The sequence below is a fragment of the Somniosus microcephalus genome, unplaced genomic scaffold (genome assembly GCF_052327205.1).
Source record: "Somniosus microcephalus isolate GS21.2 unplaced genomic scaffold, FLI_Smic_1.0 unresolved_chr1, whole genome shotgun sequence".
NCBI classification, from domain to species: Eukaryota; Metazoa; Chordata; class Chondrichthyes; order Squaliformes; family Somniosidae; genus Somniosus; species Somniosus microcephalus.
In genome coordinates, this window is record NW_028225179.1 from 4,971,122 (window position 1) to 4,992,338 (window position 21,217).

The window sequence follows — 21,217 nt, forward strand, 5'->3', positions numbered from 1 at the left end:
TGGACCGGATGGTTGACCAGAACGCGCTCCAGGCCACTTTCCCCTATCTAGACAACGTCACCATCTGCGGCCACGACCAGCAGGACCATGATGTTAACCTAGAGAAATTCCTCTGTATGGCCCAGCGGCTGAATCTAACATACAACAAGGACAAATGTATGTTTCGTACCACGCGCCTTGCGATTCTTGGCTGCGTAGTGGAGAACGGAGTCATCGGCCCCGACCCCGACAGAATGCGCCCCCTTATGGAGCTCCCCCTCCCTCACTGCCAAAAAGCACTGAAGAGATGCCTAGGGTTTTTCTCTTACTATGCTCAGTGGGTGCCCAACTATGCAGACAAAGCCAGACCCCTCATCAAGTCCGCCTCCTTCCCCCTGACAGCAGAGGCATGTGCAGCCTTCACTCTCATAAAAAGAGATATTGCGAAGGCCACAATGCACGCAGTGGATGAGTCCATCCCTTTCCAAGTGGAGAGCGACGCATCCGACTTTGCCCTAGCTGCAACCCTTAACCAGGCGGGGAGACCCGTGGCCTTTTTCTCAAGGACCCTCCAGGGCCCCGAGATTCGACACTCCTCTGTCGAAAAGGAGGCCCAGGCCATTGTGGAAGCTGTGTGACATTGGAGGCATTACCTGGCCGGAAAACGATTTACCCTGCTCACTGACCAGCGGTCAGTAGCTTTTATGTTTAATAATAAGCAGAGGGGCAAAATCAAGAATGACAAGATCTTGAGGTGGAGAATCGAACTCTCCACCTACAATTACGATATCTTGTACCGGCCTGGGAAACTCAATGAGCCCCCAGATGCCCTATCACGTGGTACATGCGCCAACGCGCAGGTTGATAGACTGAAGACCCTCCACAATGACATCTGCCACCCGGGCGTCACCAGGTTTTTCCATTTCATCAAATCCCGTAACCTGCCCTACTCCATCGAGGAGGTCAGGACCTTGACCAGGAACTGCCAAATCTGTGCCGAGTGCAAACCGCATTTTAATAGGCCAGACAGAGCGAGCCTGATCAAAGCCACGCGCCCCTTCGAGCGGCTGAGCGACGATTTTAAAGGGCCCCTCCCCTCCTCTGACCGCAATGTGTACTTCCTCAATATAATTGATGAGTACTCCCGTTTCCCGTTTGCCATCCCTTGCTCAGACACGACCAGTACCACGGTCATTAAATGTCTGAATGACCTCTTCGCATTGTTCGGTTTCCCTAGCTATATTCATAGCGACAGGGGCTCATCCTTTATGAGCGACGAACTTCATCAGTACCTGCTCGCGAGAGGTATTGCTACAAGCAGGATCACCAGCTACAACCCCCGGGGGAATGGCCAGGTGGAAAGAGAGAATGCGACTGTCTGGAAGGCAGTCCTTTTAAACTTGAAATCTGAGGGCCTTCCGACCTCTCGCTGGCAGGAGGTCCTCCCTGCGGCGCTCCATTCCATTCGGTCACTGCTCTGTACAGCCACCAATGCCACCCCTCATGAGAGAATGTTCTCCTTCCCCAGGAAGTCCACGTCGGGGGTCTCGTTACCGACATGGCTGACTTCTCCAGGACTCGTCCTACTGCGGAAGCACGTGAGGTCCCATAAGACGGACCCCCTGGTCGAGAGGGTGAGCCTCCTCCATGCCAACCCTCTGTATGCTTACGTGGTGTACCCGGACGGGCGGGAGGACACAGTCTCCATACGAGACCTCGCACCTTCGGGTGCTCCCGAAACACTTCCTTCGCCACCCACCACTACCCACGCCTACCCCCAGTATGCTTACGTAGCGTACCCGGACGGGCGGGAGGACACAGTCTCCACATGAGACCTCGCACCTTCGGGTGCCCCTGAGACATCACCATCGCCACCCACCACTACCCACACCCCAACCCCTGTAGACGGCATGCCGCAGCCCCAGGACCCGCCATTGACTACACAACCTCTCAACGAGACGCCAGGTTCGGCGTTGGATGCTGCACCATCACCGCCGCTGCTACGATGATCAGGACGGCATACAAGGCCACCTGATAGACTTAATTACACGAACTTTTAGGTTACACGACCTTTTAGTACACTTCACCCCGCCGGACTCAATTTTAAACAAGGGGTGAATGTGGTAAACCACTGTTTGTTATTGTTGTTGTTGTTGTTGTTGCACACTGTTGTGCCTATGCATGCCTCAGCTGACTCCGCCCCTGGCTCCACCCACATGCCCGGGTATAAAGGTGACTGCTCTGCAGCCCCCTGCCCTTTTGGATACCAGGCAACCACGAGAGGCATGCTCTGTTCTTTGCTAATAAAAGCCTATTAATTAACTGTCTTTTATGAGGAATTGATAGCACATCAGTCACTTTCTTGCATCCAGACCATTTGTCCGTTTTTAATATATCATTAATTATCAGTTCCTCAAGTCAGAACTGGAGGGGGGGGTTTAGCGATTCAAAACCGCTGATTGGAATTGGTCACAGTGCAGTGGCAAAGGCTGCCTGACCAGGTAAATTACCGTAAACCAGGTAAAGGATGCCCACCTACACCACTGACATGAGACTGATTGGCCTGTAGTTACCAGGTTTATCCCTCTTCCCTTTTTTTAAACAGGGTGTAACATTTGCAATCCTCCAGTCCTCTGGCACCACTCCCATATATCTGAGGGAGATTGAAAGATTGTGGTCGGAGCTTCTGCTATCTCCACCCTAGCTTCCCTCTGCAATCTAGGATGCATCCACCTGGACTGGGTGACTTGTTAACTTTGAGTGATGACAACCTATTTAGCACCTCCTTTCTATCCATTTTTATCCAATTTCTCTACTCCCCCCTCCTCTACTGCGACATTAACTTCATCCTCTTCTTTTGTGAAGACAGATGCTAAGTACTCATTCAGTACCTCAGCCACGCCCTCTGCCTCCGTATGATGAGCTCCTATTTGGTCCCTAATCGGCCCCACCATTCCTTTAACTATCCTTTTACTATTCATATGTTTATAAAAGATTTTTGGGTTCCCTTTTACATTACCCACTAATCTTTTCTTGTATTCTCTCCCTTGTGTCAGCTGTGGCTCAGTGGGCAGCACACTTGCTCTCTGAGTCAGAAGGTTGTGGGTTCTAGTCCCACTCCAGGGACTTGAGCACATAAAGCTAGGCTGACACTCCAGTGCAGTGCTGAGGGAGTGCTGCACTGTTTCTGATGAGACTTTAAACTGAGGTCCCGTCTGCTCTCTCAGGTGGATGTAAAAGATCCCATGGCACTCTTTTGAAGACAAGTAGGGGAGTTATCCCCGGTGTCCTGGCCAATATTTATCCCTCAACCAACATAACAAAAACAGATTACCTGGTTATTATCACAATGCTGTTTGTGGGAGCTTGCTGAGCACAAATTGGCTGCCGTGTTTCCCACATTACAACAATGACTCCACTTCAAATGTACTTCATTGGCTGTAAAGAGCTTTGAGATGTCTGGTGGTTGTGAAAGGCGCTATATCAATGCAAGTCTTTCTTTCATATATCCTTTTTCAATTTCCCCCCACGCTCTCTATTCTGGTTTTTGACTGCATTCTGTACCTGACATTTGTTGTAAACCTCCTTTTTCTGTTTTATTCTAACGTCTACATCCTTTGTCATCCAGGGAGCTTGAGCTTTGGTCGCCCCATCTTTCCTCCTTATGGGAATATGCTTGGTTTGTACCTGGTGTCAAATTTTGTTTTGTAACGCTCCCGTGAAGCATGTTGGGACATTTTACTACATTAAATACATTCTATAAATACAAATCGTTGTTATTGTCGGAAACTAACAAATTCCACAGAGGAAAAATAACATTATTTTTACTCCCAAATATTAAATATTTTGTTCCACGAGATTTATCTGCTTTTATTGATGAATTTAAAAAGTCTCTATTAAAACCTGAGCCAGTGTGTTGTGAGACAAAGAGCCTTGTGTCCAATGCGGGGAATAAAGGCCCACAGCCTCCCCGGGCCCCGGGCCCTGAACAAGGGACTGGAGAAAGGATGCCCCGGAGCATGGTACATCGGCGAGACCATGCAGACACTGCGACAACAGATGAACGGACACCGCGCAACAATCGCCAGGCAGGAGTGTTCCCTCCCAGTCAGGGAACACTTCAGCAGTCAAGGACATTCAACCTCCGATCTTCGGGTAAGCATTCTCCAAGGCGGCCTTCGAGACACACGACAACGCAAAATCGTCGAGCAGAAACTGATAGCCAAGTTCCACACACATGAGGACGGCCTCAACCACGATCTTGGGTTCATGTCACGCTACATGTAACCCCACCTGACGTAGGGTCACCCAGAGTCGAGTCGTCGTTGGCTTGTTCTCTCTACACAGATGCGGCCGGACCTGCTGTGATTTCCAGCAAAAAAAAATGTTTTTTTGTCTGTTTTTTGTTTTTCATACAGACCCCAGCATCTGCAACATTTGACCCCTTGTGACCCCACCTCATTGTTCTTTGATGTAATGTTTTCCTGACTAACCTGTTTGGACACCATTCACACCTTTGATCGCTGTGATTATCTCTCTGCCGAGGTGTGATAAATGGCAGTTAGAAAGATTACCTGTAATCATCTGGCATTATTCTCTGACTATATAAGCTGTGTCTTTATGCATCTCTCCTATTCTGCCCTTGCAGCGCGTTCCTATGCAGAGCTAGACAGGTAGCTAACAACTTGATATCTTCCCATAAAAATCACAAGGCTTGACTTTTCTTGTAAACTTTACTGAAAGATTGTTATTGTGAAACTGAAATACAATACAGAAATGGAAGCACACATTAGAATACAAGCACATAACTGATATGTATACACAAATTTAGGTACGTTTGAGCAACACAGTACATTTGGCATGTAACTTACCAAAACACGTGGACACACAGCTTACTGTGAATATACATTTAGCAAACTGAAAGGCATTCTCTTTAAATTAGCCCTGTACATAGTGCATCAAAATACAGCTACAAGTTAACCAGCTAGACAGAGAGCGAGCACTTCACGGCTAGCTGTGTAAGTTTGCTTACAGAGAAAAGTTACAAACTAAACATTTTCTGCAAAATATAGTGTACACGAATCATCTATAACATTCTCAAGTCCTTACAGACAAATAGTGTCCAAGGCTGGAGCGTGACAAGAATACAAAGGGATCTGGGGGTCCTGGTGCACGAAACTCAAAAAGTTAGTATGCAGGTGCAGCAAGTGATCAAGAAGGCCAATGGAATGTTGGCTTTTATTGCTAGGGGGATGGAATATAAAAACAGGGAGGTATTGCTGCAGTTGTACAAGGTATTGGTGAGACTGCACCTGGAATACTGCATACAGTTTTGGTGTCCATACTTAAGAAAAGACATACTTGCTCTCGAGTCAGTACAAAGAAGGTTCACTCGGTTAATCCCGGGGATGAGGGGGTGGTCATATGAGGAGAGGTTGAGTAGATTTGGACTCTACTCATTGCAGTTCAGAAGAATGAGAGGCGATCTTATTGAAACATATAAGATTGTGAAGGGGCTTGATCGGGTGGATGCGGTGAGGATGTTCCCAATGATGGGTGAAACTAGAACTAGGGGGCATAATCTTAGAATAAGGGGCTGCTCTTTCAAAACTGAGATGAGGAGAAACTTCTTCACTCAGAGGGTGGTAGGTTTGTGGAATTTACTGCCCCAGAAAGCTGTGGAAGCTACATCATTAAATAAATTTAAAACAGAAATAGATAGTTTCCTAGAAGTAAAGGGAATTAAGGGTTACGGGGAGGAAATTGGACATGAGTCTAGGTTCGGAATGGTCATGGCCCTATGGGTAGTGGAGTGGGCCCAGGGGCCGTGTAGCCTGGTTCTGCTCCTACTGTGTTCTAATTCTGTGTTAGATTTCAGGAGATGGTTTTATTCCTGTTCCTGGCTGGGGTGGAGATGGCCTTTACAGAAGGGAAGTACTGTAGAAAATATAGGGACAGAGTGATCTCCTGGACGAATTTCGATCGCCTAGATGGGTCGGAGAGGAATTTCCCAGATTTTTTTCTCCCAAATTGGCCATTGGGTTTTTTATCTGGTTTTTCGCCTCTCCCGGGAGATCACATGGGTTCGGGTGGATGGAGAGTGATAGAAGATTTGAGGTTAGGATCAGATCAGCCATGATCTTATTGAATGGTGGAGCAGGCTCGAGGGGCCGATTGGCCTACTCCTGCTCCTATTTCTTATGTTCTTATAACTTCCCAGACCATGTGTGGCTGCAGGTCTGTGATATATAGTAGTTTACTTTACTGCGCTTTACTGCACTTGCTAGGTACCAAATATCCACTAGGTGGCGGCACACAATGGAAATCGACCCAAATTACTCAAACCCCTGAATTAACTGGAAAACTAACATAAATTCCTAAAGGAAGGCAGCACATCTCCACTTCACCTGACGAAGGAGCAGCGCTCCGAAAGCTTGTGATTTCAAATAAAACTGTTGGACTACAACCTGGTGTTGTGTGACTTCTTACATTTGTCCACCCCAGTCCAACTCCGGCATCTCCACACCATTGAATACAAAAACAAGGAAGTTACACTAAACCTTTACAAATCACTAGTTAGGAACATAGGACAGGAGGAGGCCATTCAGGCCCTCGAGCCTGTTCCGCCATTCAATGAGATCATGGCTGATCTGCGACCTAACTCCATACACCCGCCTTTGGCCCATATCCCTTAATACCTTTGGTTAACAAAAACCTATCAATCTCAGATTTAAAATTAACAATTGATCGAGCATCAATTGCTGTTTGCGGAAGAGTTCCAAACTTCTACCACCCTTTGTGTGTAGAAGTGTTTCCTAATTTCACTCCTGAAAGGTCTGGCTCTAATTTATAGACTATGCCCCCAGTCCTAGAATCCCCAACCAGCGGAAATAGTTTCTCTCTATCTACCCTATCTGTTCCCCTTAATATCCTGAAAACTTCGATCAGATCACCCCTTAACTTTCTAAATTCCAGGGAATACAACCCTAGTTTGTGTAATCTCTCCTCGTAACTTAACCCTTGAAGTCCAGGTATCATTCTGGTAAACCTACGCTGCACTCCCTCCAAGGCCAATAAATCCTTCCTAAGGTGTGGTGCCCAGAACTGCTCACAGTGCTCCAGGTGTGGTCTAACCAGGGTTTTGTACAGCTGCAGGGTTTTGGCCTCAGCTGGAGTCTTGTGTACAGTTCTGGGCACCACACTTTAGGAAGGATGTCAAGGCCTTGGAGAGGGTGCAGAGGAGGTTGACCAGGATGGTACCAGGGATGAGGGACTTCAGTTATGTGGAGAGACTGGGATTGTTCCCCTTAGAGCAGAGAAGGTTAAGAGGAGACCTAATAGAGGTGTTCAAAATGATGGGTTTTGATCGAGCAAGTAGGGAGAAACTGTTCACTCTGGCAAGTGGGTCGGTAACCAAAGGTCACAGATAGTTACTAAAAGAACTATAGGTGAAATGAGGAGAATTGTTTTCATACAGAGGGTTGTTCAGATCTGGAACGCACCATCTGAAAGGATGCTGGAATCAGGTTCCACAGGAACTTTCAAACAGTAATTGGACGAGTCCTTGAAGAGGACTAGTTTGCAGAGTTCTGGGGATAAAGCTGGGGTGTGGGACTAAATTGGACAGCTCTTTCAAAGACACGATGGGCCGAATCACCTCCTTCTGTGCTGTTAGATTCTATGATCAGTGTGAAGTCGCTGGTGTGTCAGCAGGTTGGATGACCGAGTGAATCCCTTCCCACACACGGAGCAGGTGAACGGTCTCTCCCCAGTGTGAACTCGCTGATGTAACAGCAGGTAGGATGAATTAATGAATCCCTTACCACACACGGAGCAGGTGAACGGCCTCTCCCCAGTGTGTAGGTGTTGGTGACTCTTGAGCTCCCGGGAGCTTTTAAAACTCTTCCCACAGTCAGAACATTTAAAGGGCCTCTCGTCAGTGTGAACTCGCTGGTGTACCAGCAGGTTCGAGGACAGAGCGAATCCCTTCCCACACACGGAGCAGGTGAACAGCCTCTCCCCAGTGTGTAGGTATTGGTGTCTCTTCAGATCCCCGGAGCTTTTAAAGCTCTTCCCACAGTCAGAACATTTAAAGGGCCTCTCGTCAGTGTGAACTCGCCGGTGTACCAGCAGGCTGGATAACTGAGTGAATCCCTTCCCACACACTGAGCAGGTGAACGGCCTCTCCCCAGTGTGAACTCGCCGGTGTCTCTTCAGCTCCCTGGAGCTTTTAAAGCTCTTCCCACAGTCAGAACATTTAAAGGGCCTCTCGTCAGTGTGAACTCGCTGATGTGTCAGCAGGTTGGATGACCGAGTGAATCCCTTCCCACACACTGAGCAGGTGAACGGCCTCTCCCCAGTGTGAACTCGCTGGTGTCTCTTCAGCTCCTTGGAGCTTTTAAAGCTCATCCCACAGTCAGAACATTTAAAGGGCCTCGCGTCAGTGTGAACTTGCTGATGTGTCAGCAGGTGGGATGACCGAGTGAATCCCTTCCCACACACAGAGCAAGTGAACGGTCTCTCCCCAGTGTGAACTCGTTGATGTGCCAGCAGGTTGGATGACACAGTGAATCCCTTCCCACACACGGAGCAGGTGAACGGCCTCTCCCCAGTGTGAACTCGTTGATGTGCCAGCAGGTTGGATGACACAGTGAATCCCTTCCCACACACAGAGCAAGTGAACGGTCTCTCCCCAGTGTGAACTCGTTGATGTGCCAGCAGGTTGGATGACACAGTGAATCCCTTCCCACACACGGAGCAGGTGAACGGCCTCTCCCCAGTGTGCAGGTGTTGGTGTTTCTTGAGCGCCCCGGAGCTTTTAAAACTATTCCCACACTCAGAACATTGCATGAGTCTCTCCCCAGTGTGAAGTCGCTGGTGTCCCTTCAGCTCCCCAGAGCTTTTAAAGCTCTTCCCACAGTCAGAACATTTAAAGGGTCTCTCGTCAGTGTGAACAAGTTGGTGTTGCTTTAGTTCCCCGGGGCTTTTAAAGATCTTCCCACAGTTAGGACACTGAAATGGTCTCTCATCAGTGTGAACAAGCTGGTGTCCCTTCAGATAGTGAGCGCTTTTAAAGCTCTTCCCACAGTCAGAACATTGAAATGGGCTCTCATCAGTGTGGACAAGTTGGTGTTGCTTTAGTTCCCCGGGGCTTTTAAGGCTTTTCCCACAGTCAGGACACTGAAATGGTCTCCCATCAGTGTGAACTCCCTGGTGTGTTTGCAGGTGGGATGAACAAACAAATCCCTTTCCACACACGGAGCAGGTGAACAGACTGTCCCTGGTGCGACTGCGCCGCTGAACTTCCAATGCAGACGGGGAACTGAATCCCTTCCCGCCGTCCCCACCTTTACCCGGTTTCTCCCTGGTGTGACGGTGCACGTGTCTCACCAGGTCAGGCGATCGGCTGAATCCGCGTCCACACATTGAACACGTGTGCTGTTTGTCTGCGTTGCGATCCCTGCTCTCTCCTTCCATGTGCAAAGGCCGATGATATTCAGGTCCTGATGAATCCAGCGACTCTGTCAGATCTTGACGTGATGTTTGGTCTGAGCTTCCCGCCTGTAACTGCTCCACTTCTATAACCCTGTAAATTGAGATCAGAAAAGGATCAGAGGCAAACTGTTGTTTAATTTTCCCCTTTCTGAACCTAGGGGCAGTGAAGCTGATTTTCAGGCCCCAGCTGTTGCACAGGTTGTTGAAAGGATCAGCAGTAATGGTGGCTGTAATACCCACAAGGCCCCGGCTCTGCAGAAAGTGCTCTGTTGACTCTGAGTCCCGCACATGTGCTCATGGCCCCCGCGCTCTCCCTCCTGCTCTACAATCGCCCGTCCCGATCGGTCCGCAACACGCATGCTCAGCACACAAAACCCCACGGTTGGAACATCGGGCGTGCATGCGGAGCCTCAACATCTGGTACGCGTGAGCGGCTCAGGTGGGGGCGAGTCGGTGTTTCGCCTCAGCCGCCAGGGAGGTGCGCAGGACGACCCAACATTCTTCCTGTCAGCAATCACTCCCTCGTTTCTTTAATAAAAACAGAAAATGCTGGAAATACTCAGCAGGTCAGGCAGCATCTGTGGAGCAAGAAACAGAGTTAACGTTTCAGGTCGATGACAATTTGTCAGAACTGCTTGCTCTTTAGTGTCAGCCAGTGGCTCAGTGGGCAGCACTCTTGCCTCTGAGTCAGAAAGTTGTGGGTTCATAGTCCCACTCCAGAGACTTGAGCACAAAAATCCAGGCTGACACTCCAGTGCAGTGCTGAGGGAGTGTGGCACTGTCAGAGGTGCCGTCTTTCGGATGAGATGTTAAATTGAGGCCCTGTTTGCTCTCTCAGGTGGATGTAAAAGATCCCATGGCATTATTTCAGGAAAGAAAGACTTGCATTTATATAGTGCCACCAGATATCCTAAAGTGCTTTACAGCCAATGAAGTACTACAATGAAGTAGTCACTGTTGTAATGTGGGAAAGAGCAGGGGAATTATCCCCAGTATCCGAGCCAATGTTTATCCCTCAATCAACATAAAAAATGATAGATTATCTGGTCATTATCACATTGCTGTTTGTGGGTGCTTGCTGTGCGCTAACTGACTGCCGCATTTCCTACATTACAACAGTGACTACACTTCAAAAGTACTTCATTGGCTGTAAAGTACTTTGGGACGTCCGGTGGTGGTGAAAGGCGCTATATAAATGCAAGTCTTTCTTTCTTCACTGGTCTCACCAGCGACCTCTTCTGGTGGTTGGTTGATTGACAGCCGAGAGTCCGCGCATGCGCACACAGAGCGGCGGTTTGGGCCGAGTCCGGCACAGCGACCCCTCCCGGTCACAAAGGGTAATGACCGCGCATGCCCAGAGGAGACCAACCCCCCTCCCCCACTCGGAGCTGCGCCTGCGCACTCTGATCCTGCCGGACGGAGTCGGCGCAGGGCCATTCCGGGGAAAGGCCTTGGTGTCGGGTCCAGAGTCGCGATCGGTGATGCAAAGTGAGTTTTCTCCGCTCCGATTGGGTGGAGAATGGCGCGGGGTGGATCGGGAGATCCCGGACCAAGCGGCGGCACTTGGATGGTGCACGTGATCTCCTCGGGGACACGTCACCCGGGCCCGCGGCCTGATTGACGGGAGCTTCCCACCAATAGGGAGCGAGCGGGGCGGGGCTGGAGGAGCGAGCCGGCGGCGGGTCCTCCAATCGGGGAGCCTGAGGGGCGGGACTAGCGGCACCCAGTGGGCAGGGCTGGAGCAGTGAGCGGGCGGCGGGTCCTCCAACCAATCAGAAAGCCCGAGGGGCGGGACCAGCGCCGGCTGATTGTCTGATCCGCAGGGAGAGTTTCTCCAGTCCCTTGGTCGGGGCCCGGGGAGGCTGTGGGCCTTTATTCCCCGCATTGGACACAAGGCTCTTTGTCTCAGGCATAGGGCGACGTCGCACTGAAACTTTCCGCTCTCCTTTACAAAGATGGCTGCCGTTAACCTGGACCTGTAAGGGGAAGGAATCCCCACAACTGCAAACACGGGATCTTCAGCTTATTATTGGGGGCTTGCCTCCTGCACGAGTTGTTTATGAAGCCTACCTACCGGTCTATTACTCCCTCCGTCGCGAGTTTTACCCGCTGCACCATCGCCCTCCCGGCTTCAGCTCCTCTCCATCTCCAGTAACGCACTGCGCATGCTCAATATACCGGCCCCTCCCGCGCCTGCGCTCTTGTAGTCTGGGTGCGGCACGTGGTCCACCGCGGGGAATGCTGGGTAAAAGACCAGATTAGTGAATGGAACATGATTTACTGTGATCAGATTGAGGACTGAACCATGTTCATTCGAGTAGTCATGGTTTGTTTCTGCTGATCTTAATAACCCCTGTATCTGCACTGGAGATTAATATTCTGTTTAAATAGTGAATAAATAAAGCTCGAGGAACAGCACCTCATCTTTCGATTTGGCACTTTACAGCCTTCTGGACTCAACATGGAGTTCAACAATTTCAGACTTTAACCCTTACTCCCATTTTTCATGCTGTATGATTTTGCCATCCCCATTTGCAACATTTTCCAAGACTCGGTTTCACAACCACATCTCTTTCCTCAGCACCTGTCTCCGGTTCCAACTTATTCCACGTGGATTCCAACTGAACTTCCACCCTTCCTGTTTCAGATCCACCCAGGATAACTTTCCTGCCTCTTACCTTAGTAATATCTGTTACATCTCCAGCTTTTTCCAATTCTGATGAAGGGTCCCAGACCTGAAACGTTAACTCTGTTTCTCTCTCCACGGATCCTGCCTGGCCTGCTGAGCATTTCCAGCATTTTCTGTTGTTATTTCAGTGAATAAATAAGCTTTGTTTCAAACACACAGTGTGTCAAATATTTGATTTCTCCATGATAAGAGAAGACAAATTGATGTTCTGTTCCAGACTGTTTAATTTTTGGGCCTTTTCTTACTCTAGATTATTTCCGTTCTCATCTCGTTCGCCTTCTACCACATCAAATCCCAAACTTGCTCCATTTACATAGAAACATAGAAGATAGGAGCAGGAGTAGGCCATTCGGCCCCTCGAGCTTGCTCCGCCATTCAATGAGATCATGGCTGATCATCCAAATTCAGTACCCGGTCCCTGCCTTCTCCCCATATCCCTTGATACCTTTAGCTCTAAGAAATATATCTAACTCCTTCTTGAATATATTTAAAGACTTGGCCTCAACCGCCTTCTGTGGTAGAGAATTCCACAGGTTCACCACTCTCTGGGTGAAGAAATTCTTCCTCATCTCTGTCCTAAATGGCTTACCCCTTATCCTTAGACTATGACCCCTGGTTCTGGACTCTCCGACCATCAGGAACATTCTACCTGCATCTAATTTGTCCAGACCTGTCAGAATTTTATAAGTTTCGATGAGATCCCCTCTCATTCTTCTAAACTCCAGCAAGTATAAGCCCAATCGACCCAATCTCTCCTCATACGTCATTCCTGCCATCCCAGGGATCAGCCTTGTGAATCTTCGCTGAACTCCTTCCATGGCAAGAACATCCTTCCTCAGATAAGGCGACCAAAACTGCACACAGTACTCAAGGTGTGGTCTCACCAAGGCCTTGTACAACTGCAGCAGGACATCCTTGCTCCTGTACTCAAACCCTTTTGCTATGAAGGCCAACATACCATTTGCCTTCTTCACCGCCTGCTACACCTGCATGCTTACCTTCAGCGACTGGTGCACAAGGACACCCTGATCTCGTTGCACTTCCCCTTCTCCCAATCTATTGCCATTCAGATAACAGTCTGCCTTTCTGTTTTTGACACCAAAGTGGATAACCTCGCATTTATCCACGTTATATTGCATCTGCCACACTTCTGCCCAATCACCCAACCTCTGGGATCTCAGAAAACACCATGAATATACAACTGGTGGATTTGGCTGCTGTTTTACAATCATAATTCTCCATTTGTGTGTGTGCCCGTGCATTATAACTATCAATCAGCAGCCTTTCCTTTCCCCACTGTGGAAATGTAAAAGCGATTGTTAATTCAGTACCAGTTTGAGTCTTTGTAAAATTCAGTACTTTGCTGTTTCACTAACGCTGCCACTAGTGTAATAAACACACAACAGCAACAGAGGGGCAAGGAGAATGTATGAGAAATGATTAGTGGTAACATAATAGGGAACACCAACACCTTTTATAAACATATAAAGCGTGAAAGAATAGTCCAAGGAAAGGTGGGGCCGATTACTGACCAAAAAGGCAATCATCTTGTGGAAGCAGAGGACATGGCTGAGGTACTAAATTAACAGTTTGCCTCCGTATTCACTAAAGGAGAGGATGCTGCCAATCGTACAGTAAAGGAGGAGGTGTTAGAGAAATTGGACAGGATATAAATCGATTCGGACGATGTACTAAATTGGTTGGCAGGGCTCAAAGTAGAAATGTCACCTGCTCTGCCACAATCTTCCAATCCTTAGATATGGGAAAGGTGCCAGAGGACGGGAGGGCTGCAAACGTTACTTCCCTGTTCAAAAAAGGAGAGCGCGATGAACCAAATAACTACAGGCGACTCAGCTTAACATCGGTGTTATTTCCGAAACACAATTAACCGTCACTTGGAAGAACATGGGTTTATTAGCGACAGACAAAATGGATTTTAATTAAAGGCAAATCAAACCTGGCTGACTTGAATGAGCCAATGGATGAAATAGGAGAGGGTTGATGAAGGTAGTGCAGTTGATGTTCTGTTTCTGGACTTTCAGAAGGCCTTTGATAAAGTACCTCATAATAGACTGGTGAACAAAATTGGAGCCAATGATATTAAAGGAGCAGTGGCAGCGTGGATACTAAATTGGTGAAGGGACAGAAAACAGACAGTAGTTGTGAACCGATATTGTTCACACTGGAGGGAAGTTTACAGTGTCCCCAGGGGGCGGGATTAGGACCACTGCTCTTTTGGATTTATTTCAGTGACATGGACTTAGGTATACAGGGCATAGTTTAAAAGTTTGTCGATGACACGAATCTCGGAAAAGTCGTAAACCGTGAGGAGGATAGCAGAAGACTTCAGGAGGAAATAGAGACACTGGTGAAATGGGCAGACACATGGCAGGTGAAATTTAATACAGAGAAGTGTGAAATGCTGCATTTTGGAAGGAAGAATGAGGCGATGCAATTTAAACCAACTGGTACAATTTAAAAGGGTTGCAGGAACAGTAAAACTTGGGGTTATAGATACAGAAATCTTTGACGGTGGCAGGACAGGGCGAGGAGGCTTTTAGAAACGTATATGGGAGCATTGGCTTTATAAATAGAGGCACAGGAACATCGGAACAGGAGTAGGCCACTCATTCGTTCCAGCTTGTTCCTCCATTCAATTCGATCATGACTGAGCTGTATCTTAACTCCATCTCCCCGCCTTGGTTCCATATCCCTAAATACCATTGCCTAACACAAATCTATCAATCACAGTTTGTCATTTTCAATTGACCGAACCTCAACAGCTTCTTGAGGGCGAGTGTTCTAGATTTCCACTACACTGTGTCTGAAGAAATGCTTTGTAACATCACCCCTGAACGGCCTCGCTCTGCGGTTAAGGTTACGTGGACCCCTAGTTCTCTCTGCCCATCCACAGTTCCTAACTTCTAACATCACCCCTGAACGGCCTCGCTCTGCGGTTAAGGTTACGTGGACCCCTCGTTCTCTCTGCCCATCCACAGTTCCTAACTTCTAACATCACCCCTGAACGGCCTCGCTCTGCGGTTAAGGTTACGTGTGTTGTGTATGTAACCGTTTACCTTTAAGGGAACTATAGAATGTAACCGTTCGCCTTTAAGAGCACTACTTTCGGTGTGGCACTATTTGTTGGCTCATGTATACTGTAATACCAATAGTGACCACACCAGTATATAAGGGTTGTGATACGTTAACTAGGGCAGAATCGCCCGAGCCTCTGAATAGTAAAGACGTGTTTTATTTTGTTAACAGTGGAGTCTGTGATTATTTATAATACAACCCACAGACTTAACATTGGCGACGAGTCAGGATTCGAACCCTGCGGCAGTTGTTCCACGGCGGCTTCGTCCGAAGACAGGACGTTGAAGAGAGGTTTCAATCCTCACCAGTCTGGAACCGACAGGCTGGAAGCGACAGGCATTAGGACCCTGAAGCCTCCATAACCTCATGGGTAAGCCGCAGCGTTGGCTGCAAAGACAGGGCCACCGATCGGGAGAGCTGATAAGGGCCGCACTCAGGCTGAAAGACAGCGTCGGGGGACGGGTGAAGACCGTCAAGCGCGGGAAAACCGCCATTGAAGTGGGCGGGGAGAGCGAGAAGCGCGGGAAAGCCGCCATTTTTCGCGGGAAAACCGCTGGGGAAGAAGGCAGAAGCGGGAAACCGCCATCTTAGAAAATTAATTAGAATTTTCAGAAACAAGAAATAAGTAAAGCAATACTTGTGGTGTTCTCAAGAAGAGAAGAAAATTAATAATAAGTAAAGAAATACTTGTGCTGTTCTCGGAAAGAGAAGAAGATGCCTAAGCGAGGAAATATTAATGATTTTAATGCTGAAATAGAAGACAGGGCCACGTATGGGGAACGCATAGGAATATATTGCGTAGCCATATACGACAAGGCAATAACTTTGTTAAATTCGATGGGAGCAAAAACATACGGGCTCTTGAAACATCTAATAGCACCAGTTAAACCAGTGGACCAGACCTTCGAAGAGATCGTAGCAGTGCTGAAGGATCAAATTACTGCAAGCACTTCCAAATGCTACCGTTGTGGAAAGACAACGCACGACCAGAATCAGTGCTGGTTTAAGAACCAAGAATGTAGGAAATGTGGCAGGATCGGGCACATAGCAAAAGTATGCCGGTCAAGAATGACGGACAACAAGAGGGAGTCCGCAAAAAAAAGGGTACAAGGAGAGTCCAAGGGAACAAAAGTCCGACTCACACTTCAAATACAAGGGACTGGACAGTCTAAAAATTCACAACGTGAACAACGAAGCTGACAGACAAACCATTTGGATGACGCTGCGGATTGAAAAGGCCAAAGTCAAAATGGAAGTAGACACGGGATCGGCATTGACGGTCATGAATAAGCATGACTATAAAAAGTTTTTCAAACATATTCCACTACGGAATACAGAATTAGTACTACAGACATACACGGGACACAAAGTATTCCCTATTGGGAAGGCAGGAGTTAATGTGCGATACAAAGACAAAAATTACCGCCGTCTGGATCTGTATGTACTGCCTGAGGGAGGTCCACCACTTCTAGGACGGGAGTGGATCCGAAAAATAAAGATGGATTGGCATGAGCTAAACGCCATGTCGGTGGAGCACGAGAAAGAGGACGTCAAATCTGAACGGTTGTCCCGAATATTAGATGAAGCGAAAGTAGTATTCCAACAAGGGCTGGGTAAGCTGCGAGGTATTAAAGCAAGGGTTAAGATTGCAGAACATGCAAGCCCAAAGTTTTGTAAGGCCAGGTCGGTACCGTATGCAATACGACCAGCAGTGGAGGCAGAACTAGAAGAACTTGAACGATCAGGGGTTCTGTCAAAAGTAGACTACAGTGAGTGGGCCACGCCCATTGTACCCGTCATGAAATCCTCACCAAGTAGTAAGCCAGGGGGACCGGGGAAGGTCCGTATCTGCGGGGATTTCAAGATCACAGTGAACCCAGTGCTTCATTTGGTGCAATACCCGCTGCCAAGGATTGAAGATATTTTCGCTTCGTTGGCTGGAGGAAAACACTTCACGAAGATAGACCTAGCTCAGGCATATTTGCAGATGGAGGTTGAGGAAGAGTCACGCCAATACCTAACTATCAATACCCACAGAGGTTTGTACCGTTATAACAGACTGGTCTTTGGAGTGGCTTCGGCACCAGCAATTTGGCAGAGGGCCATGGAACAGGTGTTACAAGGAATTCCAAGCACACAGTGCTATTTGGATGATATCCTAATCACGGGAATGGATGAAGAGGAACACCTCACGAATTTGAAACTGGTACTCACCAGGTTAAAGGAGTATGGCCTTAGGGTTAACCGCAATAAGTGTGAGTTTTTCCAAAAACGAATCTCATACTGCGGTCATATCATTGACCGCGAGGGACTACATAAATCACCGGAGAAGATAGAAGCGGTCGTGAAGGCTCCCGCTCCAGGGAACGTGTCACAGTTAAGATCATTCTTGGGGTTGATCAATTACTACCACAAGTTCCTACCAAATTTGTCCACGGTGCTGCATCCACTGAATGAGCTGTTGCGAAAGGAGACACCATGGAAGTGGAGTGAGGAGTGCAAAAAGGCTTTTCGCAGAAGCAAGGAGTTGATTACCTCCGAGGAAGTGTTGGCTCATTTCAACCCAGCATTACCCCTTCGGCTGGCGTGTGATGCTTCACCGTACGGAATTGGAGCAGTACTTTCGCACAGGCTTCCAAATGGCTCGGAAAGGCCAGTGGCTTTCGCGTCCCGATCTTTGACAACCGCGGAGCGAAATTACGCCCAGATAGACAGGGAGGCCCTCAGTCTTGTGTGGGGTGTGAAGAAATTCAACCATTACTTGCAATGTAAGAGGTTCACATTGCTGACAGACCACCAGCCGTTGGTGTCCATATTTAACCCGAACAAGGCCGTGTCCAACATGACAGCACAAAGGCTACAAAGATGGTCAGTCTTACTTGGGGCACACCAGTATGACATTGAGTACAAAAGGTCAACAAAACACGGAAATGCCGATGGGTTATCACGCTTACCATTGCCGACAGTAGAAGAAGCGAGTACAGGGGACCCAGTGGAGTTGTTCCACTCGTCCATTGTGGAATGTCTGCCGATAACAAACTCAATGATTGAGAAGGAGACAAGGAATGACCCGACTCTTTCACGAGTCTATGACTTAACGGTGAAGGGATGGCCAGCACAGAGCGAACCAACACTGCAGGCATTCTCACAGAGGAAAGAACAACTGTCGGTGTGCCGAGGAACCCTAATGTGTGGGTCGAGAGTGGTGATTCCGCCCAAACTCCAAAAGAAAGTACTCAAGGAGCTGCACGAAGGACATCTGGGTGGAGTAAAGATGAAGAATTTAGCGAGAGCATTTGTGTGGGGGCCAGGCATCGACGGGAACATAGAGGAGATCACCAAGAATTGCCTAGGATGTCAGAGGGTTCAGAATGCACCACCACCGGCTCCTCTGCACCCATGGGAGTGGCCCTCATCTCCTTGGCAAAGAGTACACATCGACTTTGCTGGTCCATTTATGGACTCGATGTTCCTGATAGCGGTAGATGCCCACTCCAAGTGGCCGGAAGTAATTAAAATGACCACCACCACGACGGAGAAAACCATCAAGGTGTTAAGAACCATGTTTGCTCGGAATGGCCTGCCGGAACAGATCTGTTCCGATAACGGACCACAATTTGTGTCCGAGGAATTCAAGAAATTCCTAAAGAGCAATGGGGTTAAACATTACACATCAGCCCCATACCATCCCGCCTCCAATGGGTTGGCTGAAAGGTTCGTCCAGACCTTCAAGAAGGCCGTAAAGGCCATGAGTAATGAAGACATAAGTCTACAACATAAGGTAGACAGTTTTTTGTTGGCATACCGAAATGCAACACATGCGGTCACAAATCAAACTCCCGCAATGATGTTTTTTAACAGACGCTTAAGATGCCGGCTGGATCTACTTAAACCCAATGTCAGAAGGGACGTGGAGAACCGGCAATTCCAGAACATCAATGACAGGGCAACTAGGTCTTTCAAGATGGGGCAACAAGTTTTGGCCCGGGACTATCGTACAGAAAAATGGCAGCCTGGAACTATTAAAAAAAGGCTAGGCCCGTTGATGTACACGGTGAACATTGGGGACAATGTAATAAGGCGCCATGTTGACCAGCTCATAGAGTCCGCCACAAATGAGCACTCGACTTCACCACCTGACCCGAGTAATGTTGAAACTGAAATACCTAGAACACCTACTGCTGATCTAGTAACATTGGATTCAGATGAACCTGACACTGTTGTTCCAGCTGAATCGATTTTGCCAGGCACCCCTACTGGGCCGCTAGGAATGACGACACCACTTCGGCGTTATCCAGAGAGGATCCGGAAACCTCCACAGAGACTAAACATGTAAACTGTTATATGACGTTGACTCCATCGAGAGTATATCTGTAAACTGTTATATGAAGTTGAAGATTGTATGTTTAAAGGGGATTCTGTAAGTAATAAGCTAAAAAGGGAGGAGTGTTGTGTATGTAACCGTTTACCTTTAAGGGAACTATAGAATGTAACCGTTCGCCTTTAAGAGCACTACTTTCGGTGTGGCACTATTTGTTGGCTCATGTATACTGTAATACCAATAGTGACCACACCAGTATATAAGGGTTGTGATACGTTAACTAGGGCAGAATCGCCCGAGCCTCTGAATAGTAAAGACGTGTTTTATTTTGTTAACAGTGGAGTCTGTGATTATTTATAATACAACCCACAGACTTAACAACGTGGACCCCTCGTTCTCTCTGCCCATCCACAGTTCCTAACTTCTAACATCACCCCTGAACGGCCTCACTCTGCGGTTAAGGTTACGTGGACCCCTAGTTCTCTCTGCCCATCCACAGTTCCTAACTTCTAACATCACCCCTGAACGGCCTCGCTCTGCGGTTAAGGTTACGTGGACCCCTCGTTCTCTCTGCCCATCCACAGTTCCTAACTTCTAACATCACCCCTGAACGGCCGAGCTCTGCGGTTAAGGTTACGTGGACCCCTAGTTCTCTCTGCCCATCCACAGTTCCTAACTTCTAACCATTTAGAACATTCTCTGATCGATCCTTTTTAGGTCCAACGTGAATGAGCTCATTTCTTTCTGAAGTGAGGGGAGTGCGACAAACTCGTTCAATCCATTCCAGGAGGGTGGGTTCTCCGGCGTTCTGAATGTTATTTAATATTGGTGTCGCGAGTCTAACGCCCTCGAACGTCTATGTGGACACGGTGTCAAGATGTAATGAGAGTGGGAGGAGGCTCCCGTGGAGTATAAACACAACATAGACCACTAGAGCCGAATGGACTGTTCCTCTGCTGCAGTTTCGATGTAAATCTAATCTGCCCCGAACTGTCACAAACTCCAATCTCTGTGACTGTGACCATGGTGTGTAACCCTTCCTTGTCCATCATTCACCTTCCCACAGCATTCGATATAGTCTCATCTGGCATTCTTTTCCATGTCATGGCCTCCACTGTCCATCCCATAAAACTGATCCTCATGTGCTTCCTGTCCTAGCTCCCTGATCGCAGATCGCAAATCTCCAGCAATGGGTTAACTTTTGTCTTTCTATCCACACCTATATTGTTGGCCAATATTGAACCGATGATGCTGCTTCTGGTGCATAGTAACCGATTACTGTAGCGCCGGAGGCAGATTGGATTGTTTCAATATCTGCTTCTTGGGATTTGCTGGTGGATTGAAATCTCGGTGCCGAGATCGTCTCATCAGGCACCTCCATTGACTAGGCGAGGCTGCATCATAGACCCATAATATGATACAGCACAGGAGGTCATTCAGCCCATCAGGCACCTCCACTGACTGAGTGAGGCTGCATCATAGACCCATAATATGATACAGCACAGGAGGTCATTCAGCCCATCACACCGGTGCTGACTCTTTGGAAGAGCTATCCCATTATTACCACTGTCCCTCTCTTTCCCCATAGCCCTGTAAATGTTTTCCCTTCAAGTATTTATCCAATTCCCTTTTCAATG

The 21,217-nt window shown here is 48.1% G+C and overlaps 1 protein-coding gene across 1 annotated transcript; it reads right to left on the reverse strand.

Annotated features, from left to right (window-relative positions):
- Positions 1-5,812: 5,812 nt before the first annotated feature.
- LOC147093336 (uncharacterized) lies at positions 5,813-15,302 on the reverse strand. Its single transcript, XM_085974276.1, has one exon. It carries the CDS (start codon positions 9,454-9,456, stop codon positions 7,651-7,653), a length of 1,806 nt encoding a protein of 601 aa, XP_085830402.1. The 5' UTR covers positions 9,457-15,302; the 3' UTR covers positions 5,813-7,650.
- Positions 15,303-21,217: the final 5,915 nt, after the last annotated feature.

Coding starts and splice junctions, on each gene's coding strand:
- LOC147093336 (XM_085974276.1), bottom strand. CDS start 9,456: ATGGAAGGAGAGAGCAGGGATCGCAACGCAGACAAACAGCACACGTGT.